The 17,361-nt window shown below is 41.6% G+C and overlaps 2 protein-coding genes across 3 annotated transcripts; one reads left to right on the top strand and one right to left on the bottom strand.

The window, feature by feature from the left end:
• Positions 1-346: 346 nt before the first annotated feature.
• mknk2a (MAPK interacting serine/threonine kinase 2a) lies at positions 347-12,331 on the bottom strand. Its single transcript, XM_030775882.1, has 14 exons — positions 12,245-12,331; positions 11,390-11,538; positions 10,937-11,027; positions 10,561-10,662; positions 10,315-10,412; positions 8,093-8,172; positions 7,897-7,970; positions 7,672-7,776; positions 7,349-7,404; positions 7,055-7,150; positions 3,420-3,614; positions 2,798-2,962; positions 2,581-2,621; positions 347-2,407 (listed from the first exon to the last, which is right to left on the bottom strand). The coding sequence occupies exons 2-14, from the start codon at positions 11,438-11,440 to the stop codon at positions 2,125-2,127; spliced, it is 1,437 nt and encodes a 478-aa protein (XP_030631742.1). The 5' UTR covers positions 11,441-11,538; positions 12,245-12,331; the 3' UTR covers positions 347-2,124.
• A 1,145-nt stretch (positions 12,332-13,476) lies between these two features.
• Positions 13,477-16,569, top strand: znf414 (zinc finger protein 414). Of its 2 annotated transcripts, XM_030775859.1 has the most exons (8): positions 13,477-13,551; positions 13,722-13,829; positions 14,144-14,249; positions 14,414-14,973; positions 15,101-15,103; positions 15,221-15,289; positions 16,109-16,261; positions 16,488-16,564. In XM_030775859.1, the coding sequence occupies exons 1-8, from the start codon at positions 13,545-13,547 to the stop codon at positions 16,562-16,564; spliced, it is 1,083 nt and encodes a 360-aa protein (XP_030631719.1). In that variant the 5' UTR covers positions 13,477-13,544. The 2 variants fall into 2 exon arrangements, 1 of the variants encoding a protein (XP_030631719.1); XR_004025290.1 differs by lacking the exon at positions 15,101-15,103 and having other exon boundaries at positions 15,221-15,294; positions 16,488-16,569.
• Positions 16,570-17,361: the final 792 nt, after the last annotated feature.

A 17,361-nucleotide genomic window follows, 5' to 3' on the forward strand; every position in this document is an offset into this window, starting at 1 on the left:
AATGATCTAAACCAAACTCAAAATGGCAAAATAAGAGTCTGGTTGGAGACAAAAATATCAAGGCCTTTGCAACAAACAGTACAGGTGACATAACATCTTGGAACAACTGAAACAAAACATCCTTTATATTGCAGCCATGCCTTTGCTCAACATATACATTCTCTCTGACAGTTAAAAACTTTCACCCATCCTCTACTCCACTTACTCAGATACACTCACCAACTTACGTAACCATACGTTCAAAACATGAACTATTTAAAAACAACCGATAAAAATAATGAAAATGTGCCTCATTATTCAAGGCTAAGATTACATAAGGAAAAAAAAAAAAAAAAAAAAAAAAAAGAGAAAGAAAAACAAAAAGCACACCCACAGAACACACAGGTTCAATGTGGCACACAAATGAGCACACAAATTTTGAGGAATTTTGTTACTGAGCTGTTTCTTAAAGAAAAAAAAAAGAAAAAAAAAAGAAAAAAAGAAACTCACATGGAATGTGACATTCTTTTTTTGAACTCTCAGATCACTTGCCCAAACTACGGCAGTTCTGAAAACCCATGTCTCTACAGAGACTGCTGGAGTATTTAACCTTTATTCTAACTTTGAGACGAGAAACTAATTTAAGTGCCAGTTAAGGTCTGCATACACATGTACAAACCAAGATCATCCCTGATCTAGGATTTTCCACCTGAATTGTGTGGTTATAATTTAAAGCTTATTGAAAAGGCAAGATGCCATTAACATACCAGTCTTGTAATATGAGTGACATAACTCAAAATAAGTGCACCTCTGATTGGTCCAAGTGCCACACATTAGACTGTGGAAATGCTATGACATTTTATAAAGAGGAAACTAAAAGGGGACAATATCAAAAACGGTGAGTCAACACAACTGCATCTACAGTTAACACCCCTCTTGTTTGTTGCAGAGCCTTGAAACAAACTTTTAAAAAATAATATTCCAAAGTGATATAGCTACCAGAGAAGGTGAGAGCTGAGAGGTGAAATAAAGCTATTTGGACAAACTGATCTCATCTCGCAAGACATCTAGCGTGGGGTTGTTTAAATATGATTCAGTTCTGTCAAGCCTCTGTGGTGAACACAAAACTTTCCAGTGTGAGACAATGAAGAACAAACACAAAACTAAGACTCAGTTTGATATAAAACATCAACTCCTTGCTTCAAGAAATTTCAGAAAATTATGGATTTTTTTTGCTTTTGGATGTGCCATTGCGTCTCTCCATTGGAGTTCTCCATTTAAAAGGTCCTGAGGTATTGACTGAAAACAGGCAGAACTTTAACATTTGTTGCTGAGACTTTCGCCACAAATCAAAATAAGAGGGAAAAAAAAAACAAAACAAAACAAAAAAACCCACAAGTCTGCAACTGACCGCTCTTTAAAAATTCAGAGACTTTTCGTACACGCACCTGCTATTTCAAAGAATTTGTTAATGTTTCAGAGTATTGAATACTTCAAAACAATTGTGTGTCTTTGGGGAGACTGATACATATCAGGCTTTGGTTGCTTTGAAAGTCCCAGCAACACCTTCATACAGTCAGATGTGAGTATCTGCATACCTGCCACTGGAACTCCCCTCTCTCTGACGGGGCAAGACAGAAGCAAAAGTTGCAAATTACAAAAGAGTACAAATTCTGCAAGAACAGGGATAGTCCCTGCAAATACAGCAAGGCAAAAAGGAAAGCAAAATTTTTCCTCATGCTTTGAACAATAGTGTTACTGAAAATTTAAAGTTCACAGTGGGATCCAGTTCTACACACATGGAAGCAGCACTACAGGTAGTCCTTTGGTGTTGAAGATCATTTGAAAAGTTCTCCATCATCACCGCATTTCTCTGTGGAATCCAGGGAAACCCTCATCTCCCAAACATACATCCAACCCCAGGCTTCAGCCGCACTACCCACTCAATAACTGAGAATGGAAGATAAAAAGTCTGGTGACTAAATGTTCTGTGGAGGTGCTTAAAGCATCAGTAGAAGGCTCCTCCGACAAGAGCCTTCAGGTTCTGTGTAATTGCTGAGAGGCCGGTCTTGAAGATAGGGCCTGCAGGTGATGTGCCAGGGTCGAAGAAGTTTGGAGAGATTCGAGAGGGGCGGAGGTGGGAGATTAGGCGCAGTCACCTACAATGACCAGTGGGGCCAAGAGCTGACAGAGCTCGGCGGCACACACCGGCCCTCCTCTCTGCTGACTGGCCCCCTGTCTTCGTTTGGCGAGCTTGGATTTGGAGGGGGGCGACAGGCGCATGGAGCAGGGACTGTCAGAGTCCAGCTGGGCCGAGGCCTGCTCTTCCTCAAGCTGCTGCTGCTCACTCTCTTCCCGCTCAGCCAGCTGGCGGTTAACTGCCACCGCCTGTCCAGCAAAGAATGTCAGGTCCTGGGCACTGCCACCCCTGAGAGAGAAAAAAATTCACCACAGAGTGGGTAAGGGCCACCCAGCACAGAGCTCTTCAGAGTTTGAGAAATTGTTGGCTTTTTTATGGTTATGATGAATAGTTCAAAAGTTCGAAGGAGTTTCATTCTGCCTTGAAACAAATCATCTTGAACATTCATTTTCAGTACTTACCTCTGATGCAGAAGAGATGTTGGCACAGTGTTGGGAGCACACTAGAGCATAAAAGAATATGTAACATTATTGACCAAGACCTGAGTGCATTGTAGCTATCTGCAAAGATGAAGGTGATTTGGGCTAGTTTTAAAACAGTTTATTTGAACAGACTATTTGAACCCACTGGCTTTGTCTTAACGCAGATTCAGACAAAAAGAGGTCGAGAGGTACTCACTCCTTGAACCCATGGGTGTTGCAGCACTTGGGCTGCGCTAAGGCGGTTTTTGGCATCCCGTACCAACAGTTTGGAGATGAGATCTTTGGCTCCTGGAGAGATGTGTGCCCAGTCCTTCTCGGGAAACTCATATTTGCCTTCTTGGATGCTTTCAAACAACATGTTCTGCGGAGGAGTTACATCATTAGATTACACTCTCAGTTTTACATTAGGAAAATCTGCTTCACAAATTAATATAGTTGTCAGACTCAAATCTGCATTTAAGTACTCTACTCCAAAATCTCTTAATGACAGTGCCATCTTTAATATTTTACCAGTACTGACTAATATTGAAAGGAGGTCATCCTTATTAAACTCTTAGACAATCGGCCCACAGTGCTACCATCAAAATAGACAGTGCAGTGCTGAGTTACCATGCTCCGTGACAACAGGCCGAGGTTCTACGAACGTGTCGAGATCTGACTACTGTAAACGGTTCTATGCTTATAGGTGTGTCCTCTGCAGTAATATTAGGCAACACTGAAGCTCCATATTCCCTCCCTGAACTTTGGGCATGTCCAGTCCTACATGTTGCTAAGCGACCTGATCTGAGCGGGAAGGTGGGGTATGCATGTTCATGTACCTGGCAGGCATGGCAGGGTTCTCCCCAGTCCCAGCCACAGTCTGTGCCACAGCGACCCACGAAAGGTGGGTATCCACTCAGCATGATGTACAGGATGACTCCAAGGCTCCAGAGGTCACAACGCTTGTCATAGATGCTCGCCTCCTCGTTGAACGCCTCCACAACCTCAGGAGCCATGTACTCCGCCGAGCCACACTGCAGAAAACAAGATTACCATATGTGTCAGAGGAACATCTAGACTAGGATTCTATAGCACATGATTAATTTAAACACGAATGAACCTTTTAGCTGTGCAGGTCTGCAAAAACTGTTAAAAGTTGTCCCCTAGGGATTTGCAAACACACTTTTTGTTTAGCTAATCTAGATAAGCACACCTTGCAGGAGAGGAAATGTTTACACACGGGGTTAAGTACTCCCTTAATGTAATGTGGTTAGCAAGGACTTGTCTAATGTCAGCAAAACGCCTTAGCTCTGGCTTAACAGGAGAGAAAAGCGTCAATTTTGCAGCCATCACAAAAAACCAAACAGGACAACATGAACCACAGAGAGAGAAAAAAACAAACAAAACCGTGTAAACAAACCCTCAACTTATGAAAACATCCGGAACGGGAGTCTAAGATTAGAAACACTGCAAAGGCAAGCACTGCTATCCAGAGCCGCAAAGCTACCCCTCCCCTCCCGCTTTTCTCCCTGCTGTTGTGTTTTTCCATGGCTGTGGCATGACCGTGCTCATTGTTCCTTTGCTAAGCCGGGTGGCCTGATCCGATTCAGGCTCAGACGCGTCAGCGCCCAACTGTTCCAGTAGAGCCCACAGGCTCTGTTAACTGCGTCATGTGGAAACTAGGCCAAAAGGTTGTTGCCTGGGAAAGAGGATTTTGCGCCGTTCTGCACAGGCTGGGCAGAGAGAGAAAAAAAAACAAGCCCCAACCCTCGCCTGTTTGTTACATAACAAGTAACTGAACATGTACACATTCATCCCTGCTGAATGTTGAATTAATAACTTAAATGCAGTGGAAAAACACCCAAAAGGAATGAATGGGGAGGTTAGCAGTTCAGCAGGCCAATGAGCAGAGGCAGACCCATTTTATCATCACTTGTCCATTTAAAAAAAAAAAAAAAAAAAAAAAAAAAAAAAAGGACTTTCTGTGCCTTACACAAGAGCCAAGAGGCACTGATACGTTTCACAGAGCAACTCTGAGTATTTTTGCAGAGTTGTTCTGCAGAGAGAGAGCAGGCAAGCATGTCCCTAAGTAACATTGTAGCATCAGCTTCAAGGGCAGTGTATCCCTCAAACCCTGATAACTCCAACAACACTTACCATCCAGAAAATTCTGTGCTTTGCTGCTAACCTTCATCTCGATTTGACAGAGCATTCAAGCTTCTTTTGCCAATGTTATAACAGGCTTCTCAAAAAGGATCCACAAAATAAGGAATCCTTCTGGCAGTTCTTTTGTCCAAAAAACCTCAACACGCTGCTGCAGGACTGAGTCAACGGCACTTTATTTGGCCAGTCATGCTACCGAACGGTGTTAGCTGGGACATAAAAAGACTGAGACAAGCGTCACAAACAAAGCTGTACTAATTAGAGTATTCCCCATGGTACTAGCAGACACAGAGCCTATCCCCTTCAGGGTGGGGGAGAAGGAGGGGTTGGGGACACAGGCAAAGTGCTGAGAGGAAAAAAAAAAAAAAAATGAGGGTTTGGGTTTCGAGAGGATTCAGTGAGACGCGTGTTATTGGGTCTATGCAGCCAGTGCTTGCTGTCCTTTCAGTAGCCAGCTGTCTCTCTTTTCTGCATGACTGCATTCTTACATAACGTCCCTCTGAGCAGGAGGAATCTTAGTAGGTCCAGACAATGCCGTCTCTGTCGCTTATATCATCGCTAACCAATCCTCCTCTTCCTTGAATAAAGCCACAAGGCCAAACAGTGCTTTAAGACGACACAATCAAGAACAACCCACACCTGCCCAGGCTCTGACAGTAAATGCACCCGGAAACAACATAAAATATTGATTTTCAACTCTGAAATTTGACTTATTCGTGGAAATGGCATAAAAAAAAAACCCTGTCAAAATCCATAATCTGTGAAGAGACCTGCTACTCTTGTTGCTTGCAATACAGCCATGCTTCAGCACAACAGCAACCTTGGTTCTGTGGTGGTGTAAAGGGAATTTAACAGCAGAGAAGAGGCACTGGTTTAGCTGGCCAGCACACCAAAACCTGGGACTTTCCTCACTCAGTCTTCCAGAAACCAAAGGCTAAGCTTTGGTTACTGGAAAGTGGAGGGAGGAGGAAACCACACCTCTCCCACTGCTGAGTTCAGTCACAGATCTACTGAGGGTGGTTTAAACCAGCCAAACTCTCCAGCTAACAAAGTCCTAGATAATATGCCGCGTTAGTACATTACATAAAATGTAGATCAATTCCAAAACAATTAAGACGGACGCATCGACTTTCATACCCCGAGGCACTGGACGAGGGAAAGACTTTGCAAAACAAGCCCCAATGAGCACAAAGTAAATAGAAAAAGGGCACGTCATTTTCTCCCCCTCCCTCAAACACACTCCTGCTGCTATAGCCAATGAATATGTGGCTGCTATGGGAGGGAGGGCAGGGTTTCATGTCCAAAATAATAACTTAAAAAAGAAGGGCTGAAATGTAAAGAGAGCAAAACGAGGGTGGATGGGGCAGGGGGCGTTGCAAAACTGCTAGCCTCAAGTAACCCTGCCTGAGTGTTCTGGCAGTCTATGGAAACCAAAGAGAATACTGAACAGAACAGCCAAGCAGGAAAGGGGTAAAAGGAACCCTGTGTCCAGGCGCGCAAAGAATTTTGTTTGTCCCTTCTTTACATCTGTCAGAGGAATTTAAACTTCTTTTTTTAAGTTCAACCAAAGCTGTGGAAGATTTACTCTTCTGACACCAAGTTATTTTCTACCCTTACCCAGCTCCATGTCTGTTTGATACAGTCCTGTCCCAATATCTGGCACCTTTTTGGGTCATTCCAAAAAAAAAAAAAAAAAAAAAAAAATCAACTCAACTTATTTTCCATTCTAAGCAGGTTACAGAAACCGATGATCTTGGTTTATTATCTCTGAACTTAAACTACGATAGCCTTTAGCCTTGTTTTCCTGCACTTGGTGACAAGAGGACGTATCAGTAAAGCAGTCATAAAGACTCGCCTGACTTTTGTCACTCCCACATGTTTCCATGGCTCTGATAGAGCTGGAGAGATAAATGTCAGTCTTATCACTATGAAGATTCCTCAGAGGAAATACAGGACTACTTTTGATGTTCATACATCCAGTGCAGCAGCCTGAGGTACAACAGCTGGGAGTAAATGTCAGACTTCTCTTGAGGACCAAAGTAGGAGACAATTAGCTCCCAAAAGTATTTGCACATGATTATTAGTGTAGTTGACCCTGGAAACCCATTTGCACCAAAAGACTGGTGCCTGGGTGTAAACAGGTTGGGGAAACAAGCATATGGTTTTCCTGGTAAAGTTTTCAAAGCTAAACAGTTGAATGAATCTTGCTTGCTGGCTTTTGTTTGGCCAACAAACAGAGAGACTGCCATAACATTTACTGTATGTAGCAGCCCCTGCCCTGTGAAAGCAGATTCATGTGATCATGACTTACCGGAGTCAGGAGTTCCGGGGTGGAAATGGGGGAGCGGTCACTGTTCAGCTTAATACCACTCCCCAGGTCAAAGTCACAGATTTTTACTGGAGAAATCTGGCAATAAGGAAATATTTGTGTTAAAGTGCTGTTTTTTAAAAGTTCCATTTTGAGAAAAATTCAAAGGTGAAATATGCCTCCAGTTGCAGGCCCACTGTACACTAAAGTGCCTAATCCATATACATCTATAACTAACATGTGTGATATGTCTACTCGATATGATAGTCTGTCTGTGGCCTGACAGTGGACACTCACCCTGTCACTGTGCTCACAAAGAATGTTTTCAGGCTTGAGGTCCCGGTGTGCCATTCCTGTAACAGAAGCAGAAAAACAACATTTAGAAGACTGCACATTCAAACACTGACATACATCAAAGAAAACCTAAGGTAAAACAAGGTGAAGTGTTTTTTTTTTTTAAAGGATGAATCAAGAGGTGAGATGTATGACTGTTTAAACAATAGTCCCTCTGCCATATGTCATGTTTCCCATGGTCTCATGCTCAAGGTGCCAGCTGTGTGTGTGTGTGTGTGTGTGTGTGTGTGTGTGTGTGTGCGCGCACATGTGTGGCTCATACTCACCCTTATTGTGCAAGAAGTCAAGAGCACTAGCGATGTCCTGCACCACAATGCTGGCCTCTTGCTCACTAAAGTGCTGCCTTTTGTGGATATGAGTCAATATTGAACCTGACAAAACCACAGTACAAATGATTTAATCACATATTTCTCAAAGGCCAAGAGCAAACACAATGTGAAAGGATAAATGTTGCACTAGAATAATAGATAGAGTAACAACATCTCACCAACCTCCTCTTAGCTTCTCAAAAACCAAGTAGAATTTATCCTCTTCCTCAAAGAACTCTACAAGCTCCAGGATGTTTCTGTGGGAGAGACAAATAATCTAGTGTAGGTTGCCATCAGAGTAAATATTTAAATTCAGTAGCATCAGTGATTTAACTACAGACTGACCAGTGCCTCTGATGCATCACTATGGTTGTCATACCTGTGGCCCTGGCACTGATAGAGCATCTCCACCTCCTTGAAGACACGACTGCGACTGTGTCCCACCCTCTTCTCTATAATCTGCAAATAATTAAGAAACCATTTATAATTCTCTAAAGAAATTAATTCATTTCCTTGTCATAGTACTGTGTCTATGGGTTTTTTTTTGTCGTTATTGGTCTCAAATATCCAATGTGAAATGCCAGAGCATTTCCCTTTCCCCTATGACTTCAGCTGAGTGAACCATGCACATTTCCTTTAGCAGCAGGAAAAGACCATTGTGTGTCCCTTCAGCTGCCTCTTAAAACTTGGGCCAAGGCTTCCACGCCCGCACCATCCTGAGAGCACAGTTTTCACCCTACCATACCAATCCTCCTGTAGTTTACAGGGGGGCCTCTGTCACAGCAGACACGGTACGCATGCAATGTGAGAAAGGGGATTAGCACACAGATGCTGGGCTATGGCCAATCCACAACACCAGCCCACATTCATCTGAGTCAGCAGGACACTGCACAGCTACTGGGCTGCTGCCAGCCACAAACCCACAGACCAATAAAAAAAAAAAATTCCCCACTGTACCATAGAACAGAACTAGGTCTTACTGACGACACTGGTCAGAACAGAAGAGTTTGAACATTTTGTGTACATGGTCTGAGACATTTCCTCTTCTTCCAGTGCTTACCCAGAGCGAAACTTGCTGTATTTGTGCTTTTGTTTTGTTTTGTTCATTTTTAAACTGATAAATGCCTTCAGAGGCAGGACAGTCAAAAAGATATTTATCTTCTTAGAATTTCACAAAGCTATTGATAAAAATATTAAACATAGTTGTGGTTCTCAGATTGTAAACTAACACTTTCACATAGGCACAAGGTCACATTCCTGTACATTCCTGCAATACATGGGGCCCACACACATGTTGGCCTCTCCTTTAGCAACCCGATGACCACTCAAATATTCTTAACTGTCTTGTGCTCTTTTCATTCCTAACAATGCCTCCAGTACCAAAGAAAGACAGCCACCAACTAATAGCTGCTTTCATTTACATCCCAGTAAAATTTACGCCAAGTTAGACTAGCCACCCTGTGTCTCTATATTTACTCTCCTTTTGAGAAAACTAAACTGCAGTCACATGAAAGTGACAGTGCAGTACAGTATTGCAAAAACACTTTCCAGGAATTCTTTCATTTCAACTCTAAAGGCAATACAAATTATATAACGCTCACTTGGAGCCATTTAACATTTTCAACAATCATTTCCAGGAAAGAAAGCAGAACAATGTCTGAAGATATTTCATACCATTGGCATGACAACAGGAATGAGAGACACCTGCTGTTTTCAATTCCCTGTTCCACTGGGGAAGGCCTAAAACAATTTCACAAAATGAAAGCCAACTTGAAAACATCCCCCTCCTAGTCCCAGTTCTCCTTTTTTACCATCTAGTCTTGTATTTGGCAGTGAAAGCAGTACATGCTGTTCTCACTCTTGGAGATTCACCTCGCAAATACATGCAATAAGAAGGACAGTACAGCCTCAGGCTTCTGACTGGTTTCATAGATTTACAATATCATTGGAAAGAGGGAAGTTTCTTTGCTGAGCAAGCACTGTGTCTGTTTATCTACTTTCACAGCTGCAGCAAAGCACAAAAACTGTAAAACTACTGTCACTACTTCAGAGCGCAGAAACAAACAGAAGACACAGCTGATCACAGGTCACATCTCCAGGCCATCACAACTTTTCATATAAAAGAAACGAATAAACAAAACAAAACAAACAAAAAAAAAAAAACAGCACAAGGCAGATAAACCAAAGTGCTGAATGAAACGGTAATGCAGTCAGGACACTCAATGTACTCCCAGATTTAACGGGCTAAAGGAGTTACATATGCAGCCATCTGCCTCATCCTTAATGCCTAGCCTGTCAAACACCTCCCTGTTTTCTGTCTAGGCCAATACAGTTTTTCCCTAGTGCAAACCATGAAATGTAACAATGAAGTACCAATCCAAGATTAGAACCTGATAATGACACAACCACCATTCGTGGTGAGGTAGCAAAAAGCCAGCCAACATGAGATTTCTATGTGAAAAGTATTCCAAGACTATGAAGTACTCCTCCACACACAGTATAGATAGTTCAGCTGATTTCAGGTATGAGATAAAGAAAAGGGACAACATATCCTGCTTTTTTATTCATGAAGGGCTGCTAAGCAACACAGTTTGAGCTTACCTTGACTGCATATTCCTTGTTGGTGATAAGATTGATGCATGCCTGTACAATGGCATAAGCTCCCTCTCCAAGAACTTCATCCTGCAGTCTGTACACATCTGTCAAAACAGACCCATGTCTATTTAAGAAGCTTTAAAAGACAAAATTGGATTAGATAAATACAACCCAGATATCATTAATGTTTCAGAACATAATCATTCCTTACTTTTTGGAGGAAAATTCAGGCGAAGACTTGTGAAGGCCTACCTTCAAAACGTCCAGAGAAGCTGTCAGTGGCTCTGCATCTTTTTTTCTTTTTGTTTCTCTTTTTGGCATCTGGGATATCAATAGGCTGACTGGTTGGCATGTCTTGCAAATTGCAGAAAAACACAAGATTGAGAAACAGGAGAACAATTCAGAGGCTACAACGCCTCAAAGATACTACGATGAAAAAAAAAAAAAAAAAAAGACACAAGATCCAAGTCTAGTACTCTAATCTATGTGAACTTTGACTAAAAACAGTGATAATGAATATCCTCTTTTGAAAGGTTACTACTGGGCAAATGTTACTGACAAATACAGTACATGTGCGAAATATTACATGAATTTGACACACAGACACAATGAAAGCAAAATCACATACCAGGCCTCGAAGAGCAATTTAAATCAAATGATGGTTCTAGTAGATGGGAGTCCGTTTTGGTAAATTCATCCGATTTGAAAGGATTTTGACCCTAATAAGACAAAATCACACAAATATTCAGAAGAGTAAAAAAACTATTCATAACAGCACAACTGAACAGAGGAAATGCACAGTTAAAAATTAAGCTCCATGAGAGTCCACATATTTTTGGTTCTTTAGGTCAGGAATGGGGCATGGGAAAGATTTGGGTCAGAGCAAGACTTGGACTTGGCCACCAAAACCATTTCCATCCTAAAAAACGGTTATGGGGACAGCAAGTGCGAGCACCTAGTTAAAGTTTCCTAAAACCATTTGAAGATGTTATACGTATCCACTGACTATCAACCGTCCCTAAATGTTCATATTTTTTTTTCCATTTATCTGCAGTATTGACATCATTATCGAATAATAAACCTTGTAAGATCGATGGAATCCTGTAACTTCAGTTCTCTTCTTTTGAACCATTTTATAGGGTTGAGCTGGGTAACCAAGCTACAGTGCTGTGGCTCCGAGATTTCAGACAGCAGCGAGTCACGCCGAGCTGGTCGTGCAACAGATGATTCCTGTGGAGAAAACATTATACGTATAATGCTGTGATACATTTCGTTTAATCCCCAAACCACAAGCGATGCATATTGATGAAAAAAATTACGTGAACATAGCGAAGCTGAGCCAAAAACAGTTCAGCCAAACTCAAGCATAAAGTATGCAGTAGCCGATTCATTGTATGTAACCTAGATTCAGTGACTGACGTTGCTTGCTCGAGAACACCGTCCGCCAGCTCGCGCATCACCGCAGTATTTTTCTGGCAACTTCTTTGCGCGAACTCGCCCACGGTATGTAAAATACATGGCTAACTCACATAACTAATTAACGATAGTAACTTACAGGTAATAACGGTCACCTTCTGTGTTTAATTCAAATTATGACAAGAAACAACAACTCTAACACAAATAACGCTGACAAACGTCACCAAGTTCTGCACTCGAAAATAAATTAGGACACATTCAACCTTTTAATTCCATTCATTCTTGATGGCGAACCAAGAGCCCCTGACACAAAGACTTATTGCAATAAATATCTTATGATTTGTAGGAACATAACCAATGGATGCAGTCAGCCTCAGTTAGCCAACATTAGCCAGCTACTTTGCTATTGTGAGGTGGTTACTCACTGTGGGCTCTGGACAGCAGAAGTGCGTATGAGTCAGACCCTAAATAATTTTACAGTAATTTCCTATCTTATAAATCTATCTGGTGGTAAACTTACCCGTTACTAGCCGAATGCCTCCAGCGTTCACGCCGTTGCTTCTACCCACCGTTGGCAGCAACTTATCCAACTTATCCAATGCGTTTTTCAAGTCTACGGTTTTTGTTTATGGGCCGGTCGTCTTTATATAAGCTCCCGTGTCACTCCCCACCCACTTTATTCATTCATCCAACCAACTGACCGTAAATAGAAATTTGGACACTGACGGAAACACATGATTGGACAATTCAATCACTCGGGCGGAGAAATTAGTTCACAACACGTACTCAGATACCGCAGGTGCTGCACGTATTCATCGTGAAGTACACTGGCAAACTAACAAAATACAAACAGAAAGGATTGACCTTATTTGACGGGTGATGTTACTTGAGTATTTTTGTTTTCTCCATGATATAGCATTTGAATGCACACATATGCATTAAACATCAGACATAAATAATTGTAATCCCAATTAAATCTTCAACATGATGGATTTTTAAAATTATTATGTAAATTTACGGAAATCTCTAATAAGGGATTTGATAAAAGATTATTTACACTTTCCCCACCCTGAATCAGTTACATTACAGAAGTACAACCCACAGAAAGTAAACTGTAGAAATAGAAATCAACGCAAGCAGTGTTTATAAAGAATATCGGAGAAAAATTAATCTTTGGCGACGCCTGTAGGGTGAATCTGGATTAGCGGAAACTGTTGAGGTCTCGCGATAATAGCTTCATAGTAGCATTAACGCCTATTTCGAAGCAGAGAAATTAATTTGCTAGCTAGCAATCTTTAGGTTTTCATGTGTGGGCAGTTGTTCCATGGTTGTCTTGTTGGTGTTATGGTGAGTTAAGAAGTGTATGTACATTAGATTTTTCCAGCGTTCATTACGATTTAGGCACTATCAGTAATCAAGACCATTATGTGATCTTTTGTGTTGTAGCCAGGTAGCAGCACTAGCCAGCTAATGGAGTTGTCCTTGCAAAGTCTCTATCCCACAGTACGTGCATCGAATTGCACCACAACAGCATTATTTCATTAACTTGCACGTGTCGTATAAAAGGTATCGAGTATATATCACAATTTGTAGAAGACGCACCAATGAAACAGAACCATGTGTTCCATCATTTCATGAAGGCATGCCTTCTCGTGTATTGACAGTTCGTCAATTTAACCCTTTAGGAATAACACATCTGTCAGACAGTCTAAGCTTTAGAAGCCGTGTGGTCAACCCTGCTCCTCCAGTTCAGCCAAAGCAAGTTAGTTGTCGAAGAACATCTGAAGTAATCTCCGAAGCTGCAGCCGTGAGCCAGCACAATGCAGGGTTTGTTATCATCATTTAATACGCTTTCATTTACAACTCAAAGGGATCACTGTTTCTTCCATAATGATAGCAAAACGATGACGCCTGGAGAGAGAGGGGAGGGGGGGAGAAACTATGCTCATGTCTTTTCTGTTATTTGAACGCTGTCCGCCTGTTTATGTGCTGTTCAGAATGCAATATGAAGTGCACTTTTTATGGCTGTAAGCGGACCTACTCTGACCTGGAGGCACTGAACAGACATATCCAGGATCACAAGATCCCTGCAGAGTCCCTACCTGGTGGGTTCACAGTTCTAAACAAAAATTTTTAGTAGGAGTGATTCTTACAAGATTAGCATGATTCAGTCAATTTAAGTGATGGACATGTATTTAAATGATGAAAAAGTAAATACATTTTTCAAACATAACTACTGAATATTTTTGCTGTGATGTTGCTTTGTGTGTTAAAGAAAGGCAGTTATTTATTTTTCTATAAAAAATTGTTTCAGTTTACACATACTTTTGGTGACTATGGAAATAAATTTAGTTCTACCATGATCATGACTTTGCATCTCCAATCGTCCCTTTCCTTCTTACTCTTTTGTGTCTTTCAGGAAAGATCTTCTTATGTTCCACAATAGGTTGTGATGGTTCTTTTTCCAACATGCAACAGTTAATGGAGCATATGAGAGAGCATCATAAACCAAATTGCTTCTTTCTGTGAGTGTTAATTTAGATGTCCGCAAGAGCTACTAGCTGCTACAAAGCAATAAGAATGATTACTTTTCTGATATACATAATTAACAGCCTAAAACACCATCAAATGTATTCATAATTACTTCAGCAAAGCCAGCAGTCTGTGATACTCCTGTGACTTCCCTCAGGTGTGAAAGTTGCAAGGCCAAACTTCGGTCCTATCGCACCCTTCTCAAACACCTGCAGACCTGTGCCAAGGTTGCCAAGAGCAAAGCGGCTAAGGCAGGTGCATTGGCAGAACCAGGGATGACCCCAGACACAGATCCCATTGCTGTTTCATTCGCTCCTGTTACTGTGGAACAACCCAGTACCAACGCAGCCTCTGTAAAACCGGAGGAGATGGAGTCTGACGTTACGCTGTCCACACCACAGCTTCAACCCAGCAGAGAAACCCAGGAAAACAGCACTTTATTAGGCTCGTTCTCTTCTACCGGCCTTCCCCGAGAACCTGTCACTGTTTTAGAGCCAGCTGTGCAGTCTACTGCCAACCTAAGCCATCTAAGTCGCGCCGAAGCCTCCTGTAGTCCCTTACCTCCCAACCTCTCCCCAGCACACACTCAACCTCCTCTGCCAGATCCTGCACTACAACAGCAACAACAAAAGGCTCCCAAAGCCTCTTTTCCCAATCTACCCTTACCACCACAACATACTCCACCGGGATCCAACGCAGTCTGGAGGAAGAACCAAGGTGAATGGATTCACAGTTAATGAGGAGAGATCCATGATTCACAATGTGTTGTATTTTCCATTTTAGTCTGTCTCTACACCTGTCTATATTCTAGAGCTCTCCTTGATGTATCTTGCCTGCCTGTTAGCAGGTCTGTGTCCCTTAGAGAGTACACTCATACGCTGGGGAGAATTCTTTTTTAAGCTTGCTCCTTGGCCTTGCCAATTTTGAGTGAACTGTGTTTTGTCGTGTTGCACTGTCCTGCCAGAGCCGCCCGGGCCCCTATTGCACAGATGGAACTCTCCTCCGAGCAGTCAGAGTTTAAATAGAGATGAATTCCAGGTGAGGCATGGGGAAAACCCGAAAAAAACACACACATTACAAAGGAAGGGAACAGCCTAGATACACCTCTGCCCCTGCTTTTTTTGGTGCGCCACCCCCTCTTCCCTCTCTCCCTCCCCATCTTCTAACTTGGCTCTCTGTCTCCCCTGGGTGTGCTTTCTAATTGAACCATGTGGCTGTGCAACTCAAAATACATTCAGTCCTTATGCTAACAGTTATAACTGTAGATTTCAGATAGTGTGCTTTTTTTTGCTGACCAGAAACTCCTCTTCCTCCTTTTACCACCTGTTTTGCTTCTCCACTGCTCTCAGCCTCTGCAGAGGTCAGTGAGGTACATGATCTGAGCAGCTTGCTGAGATGCAAAGCTTATGGAGAAGGCTTATTGAACAGTGTCTAGATGTTGACAGTGCTTGCTTATCATTACACCTGCATAATTACAGTCATCAGTCCTTACTTTGGATGTGCTTGACAGCTGGGTATTCATCGTTTTATCACCTGCTAAGATTGCTTCCCGTTTGTCTCAGGCAATGCTAATGACCATTTTGTTTCTACAGACCCATGTATGTATTCTTTAACCAAGAATTCCTGGGTAGGGTACATTGTTTTTGTGCCAAATAATGATCAGAAACATCCTATGCACTTATACAGCATAACAAATGTTTTTTAAAAGACTCTTCTTCCACCATTGAGTAGCTGATCTGAAATTTTCCTGCTGTTGATTAAAATCTTGATAATCAGTAGTCGACTGCGCATTAAGTACCATCTTACTTTGAATGCTGACTTAATTTGATCTGCCAACTGCTATTTGTCTCAGGTCAATCCTTCAACTGCCGCATCCTTTGGGAGCACACCAGGGGGCGATACAGCTGCCTTCAGTGTGGCCACTCCACCCCAGACAGGAAAGAGATGACTGCACATATTGAGGGGCAGCACAAGAGCCCTGGGGGCAGGCTTAACAATGATTCAGGTATGCTTGGTTGAAAGGCTTGGGGTTGCGCCTACTTGAATGATTGATGATCCAATGCCAACCCACAAGGGGGAAAAAGTAACGATAAATATTTCGATAAGCAATCCAAGTCATTAGTTGGTGGGGAAGAAAAACATATCTTGCCAATAGTGAACATTGCCATTGGTTCACTACTTTTCTCTCATTTCTGTTAGTAATACTGAATGTTCTTTTTCTTATATTTCAGATGTGGGGGTCACCTCTCCATCGGTGATTACTAAAACCTCAACAGACTCTGAACACTCCGTCTACACCCAGCTCTAATTTACATGATTGCATTAACTTGAGTGGTCACATGATGATATTTACATTAACTGCAAATTGAGCTCTTATGAAATGATGGCTTTAATGTACAATGCTCTCTCAAAATATTGTGAATATAGGCAGTTACACTTTTTGGTTAAAAGTTCTCATACTCACCTGTGTTTCAAGGTTATTTAAAAGTTTATTTTTCCTAATCTATTGTAGCCTGTGTTCCAGACTAAATTTTGGCTGAATTTGAATGTCTTTGCAAAAATGCAAATTTTTTGTTTTTTAAACAAAGGTTCTTTTTGAAATGGCGAATAAGAACGGTTAGGTTTACTGTTAATGTTAGGCTTAATGTTAGGTTTAATTTGAAATATCATTTACTTAGACACAAGGACACTATCAAGCCATGATAGTGTTAGTGGCTGTGGAAGAGTATGAGCTATAAGACATATTTTTATACACTGCTTAAAACAAGTTCATCATCCATTATTTTAAGGTACAAACAACTCGACGACATTTCGAATTTTTAACCATGTCTATTTAGCAAATTATGATTTTCATTGTTTGATATTTTGGAAGGCTACTGTGGCCAGATCAAGTTCAAAGAATTTGCTCTAAATAAATATATGATGTTCTGTAGTCTTTCAGAGTTGCATTTAAAGTTTATTTCTCGTATAAATATTTCGATGCATAAAACTACGTGAATAACGCAAATCATCTTGAAATCATGATAGTAAAATAGCAGATTCAGTGAAGCGGTTATCGTTAAGGAAAAACAACGCTTCCGGTGGAAGATGAGTTAACTTCAAAAT

The sequence above is a fragment of the Chanos chanos genome, chromosome 5 (genome assembly GCF_902362185.1).
Source record: "Chanos chanos chromosome 5, fChaCha1.1, whole genome shotgun sequence".
Lineage (NCBI taxonomy): Eukaryota > Metazoa > Chordata > Actinopteri > Gonorynchiformes > Chanidae > Chanos > Chanos chanos.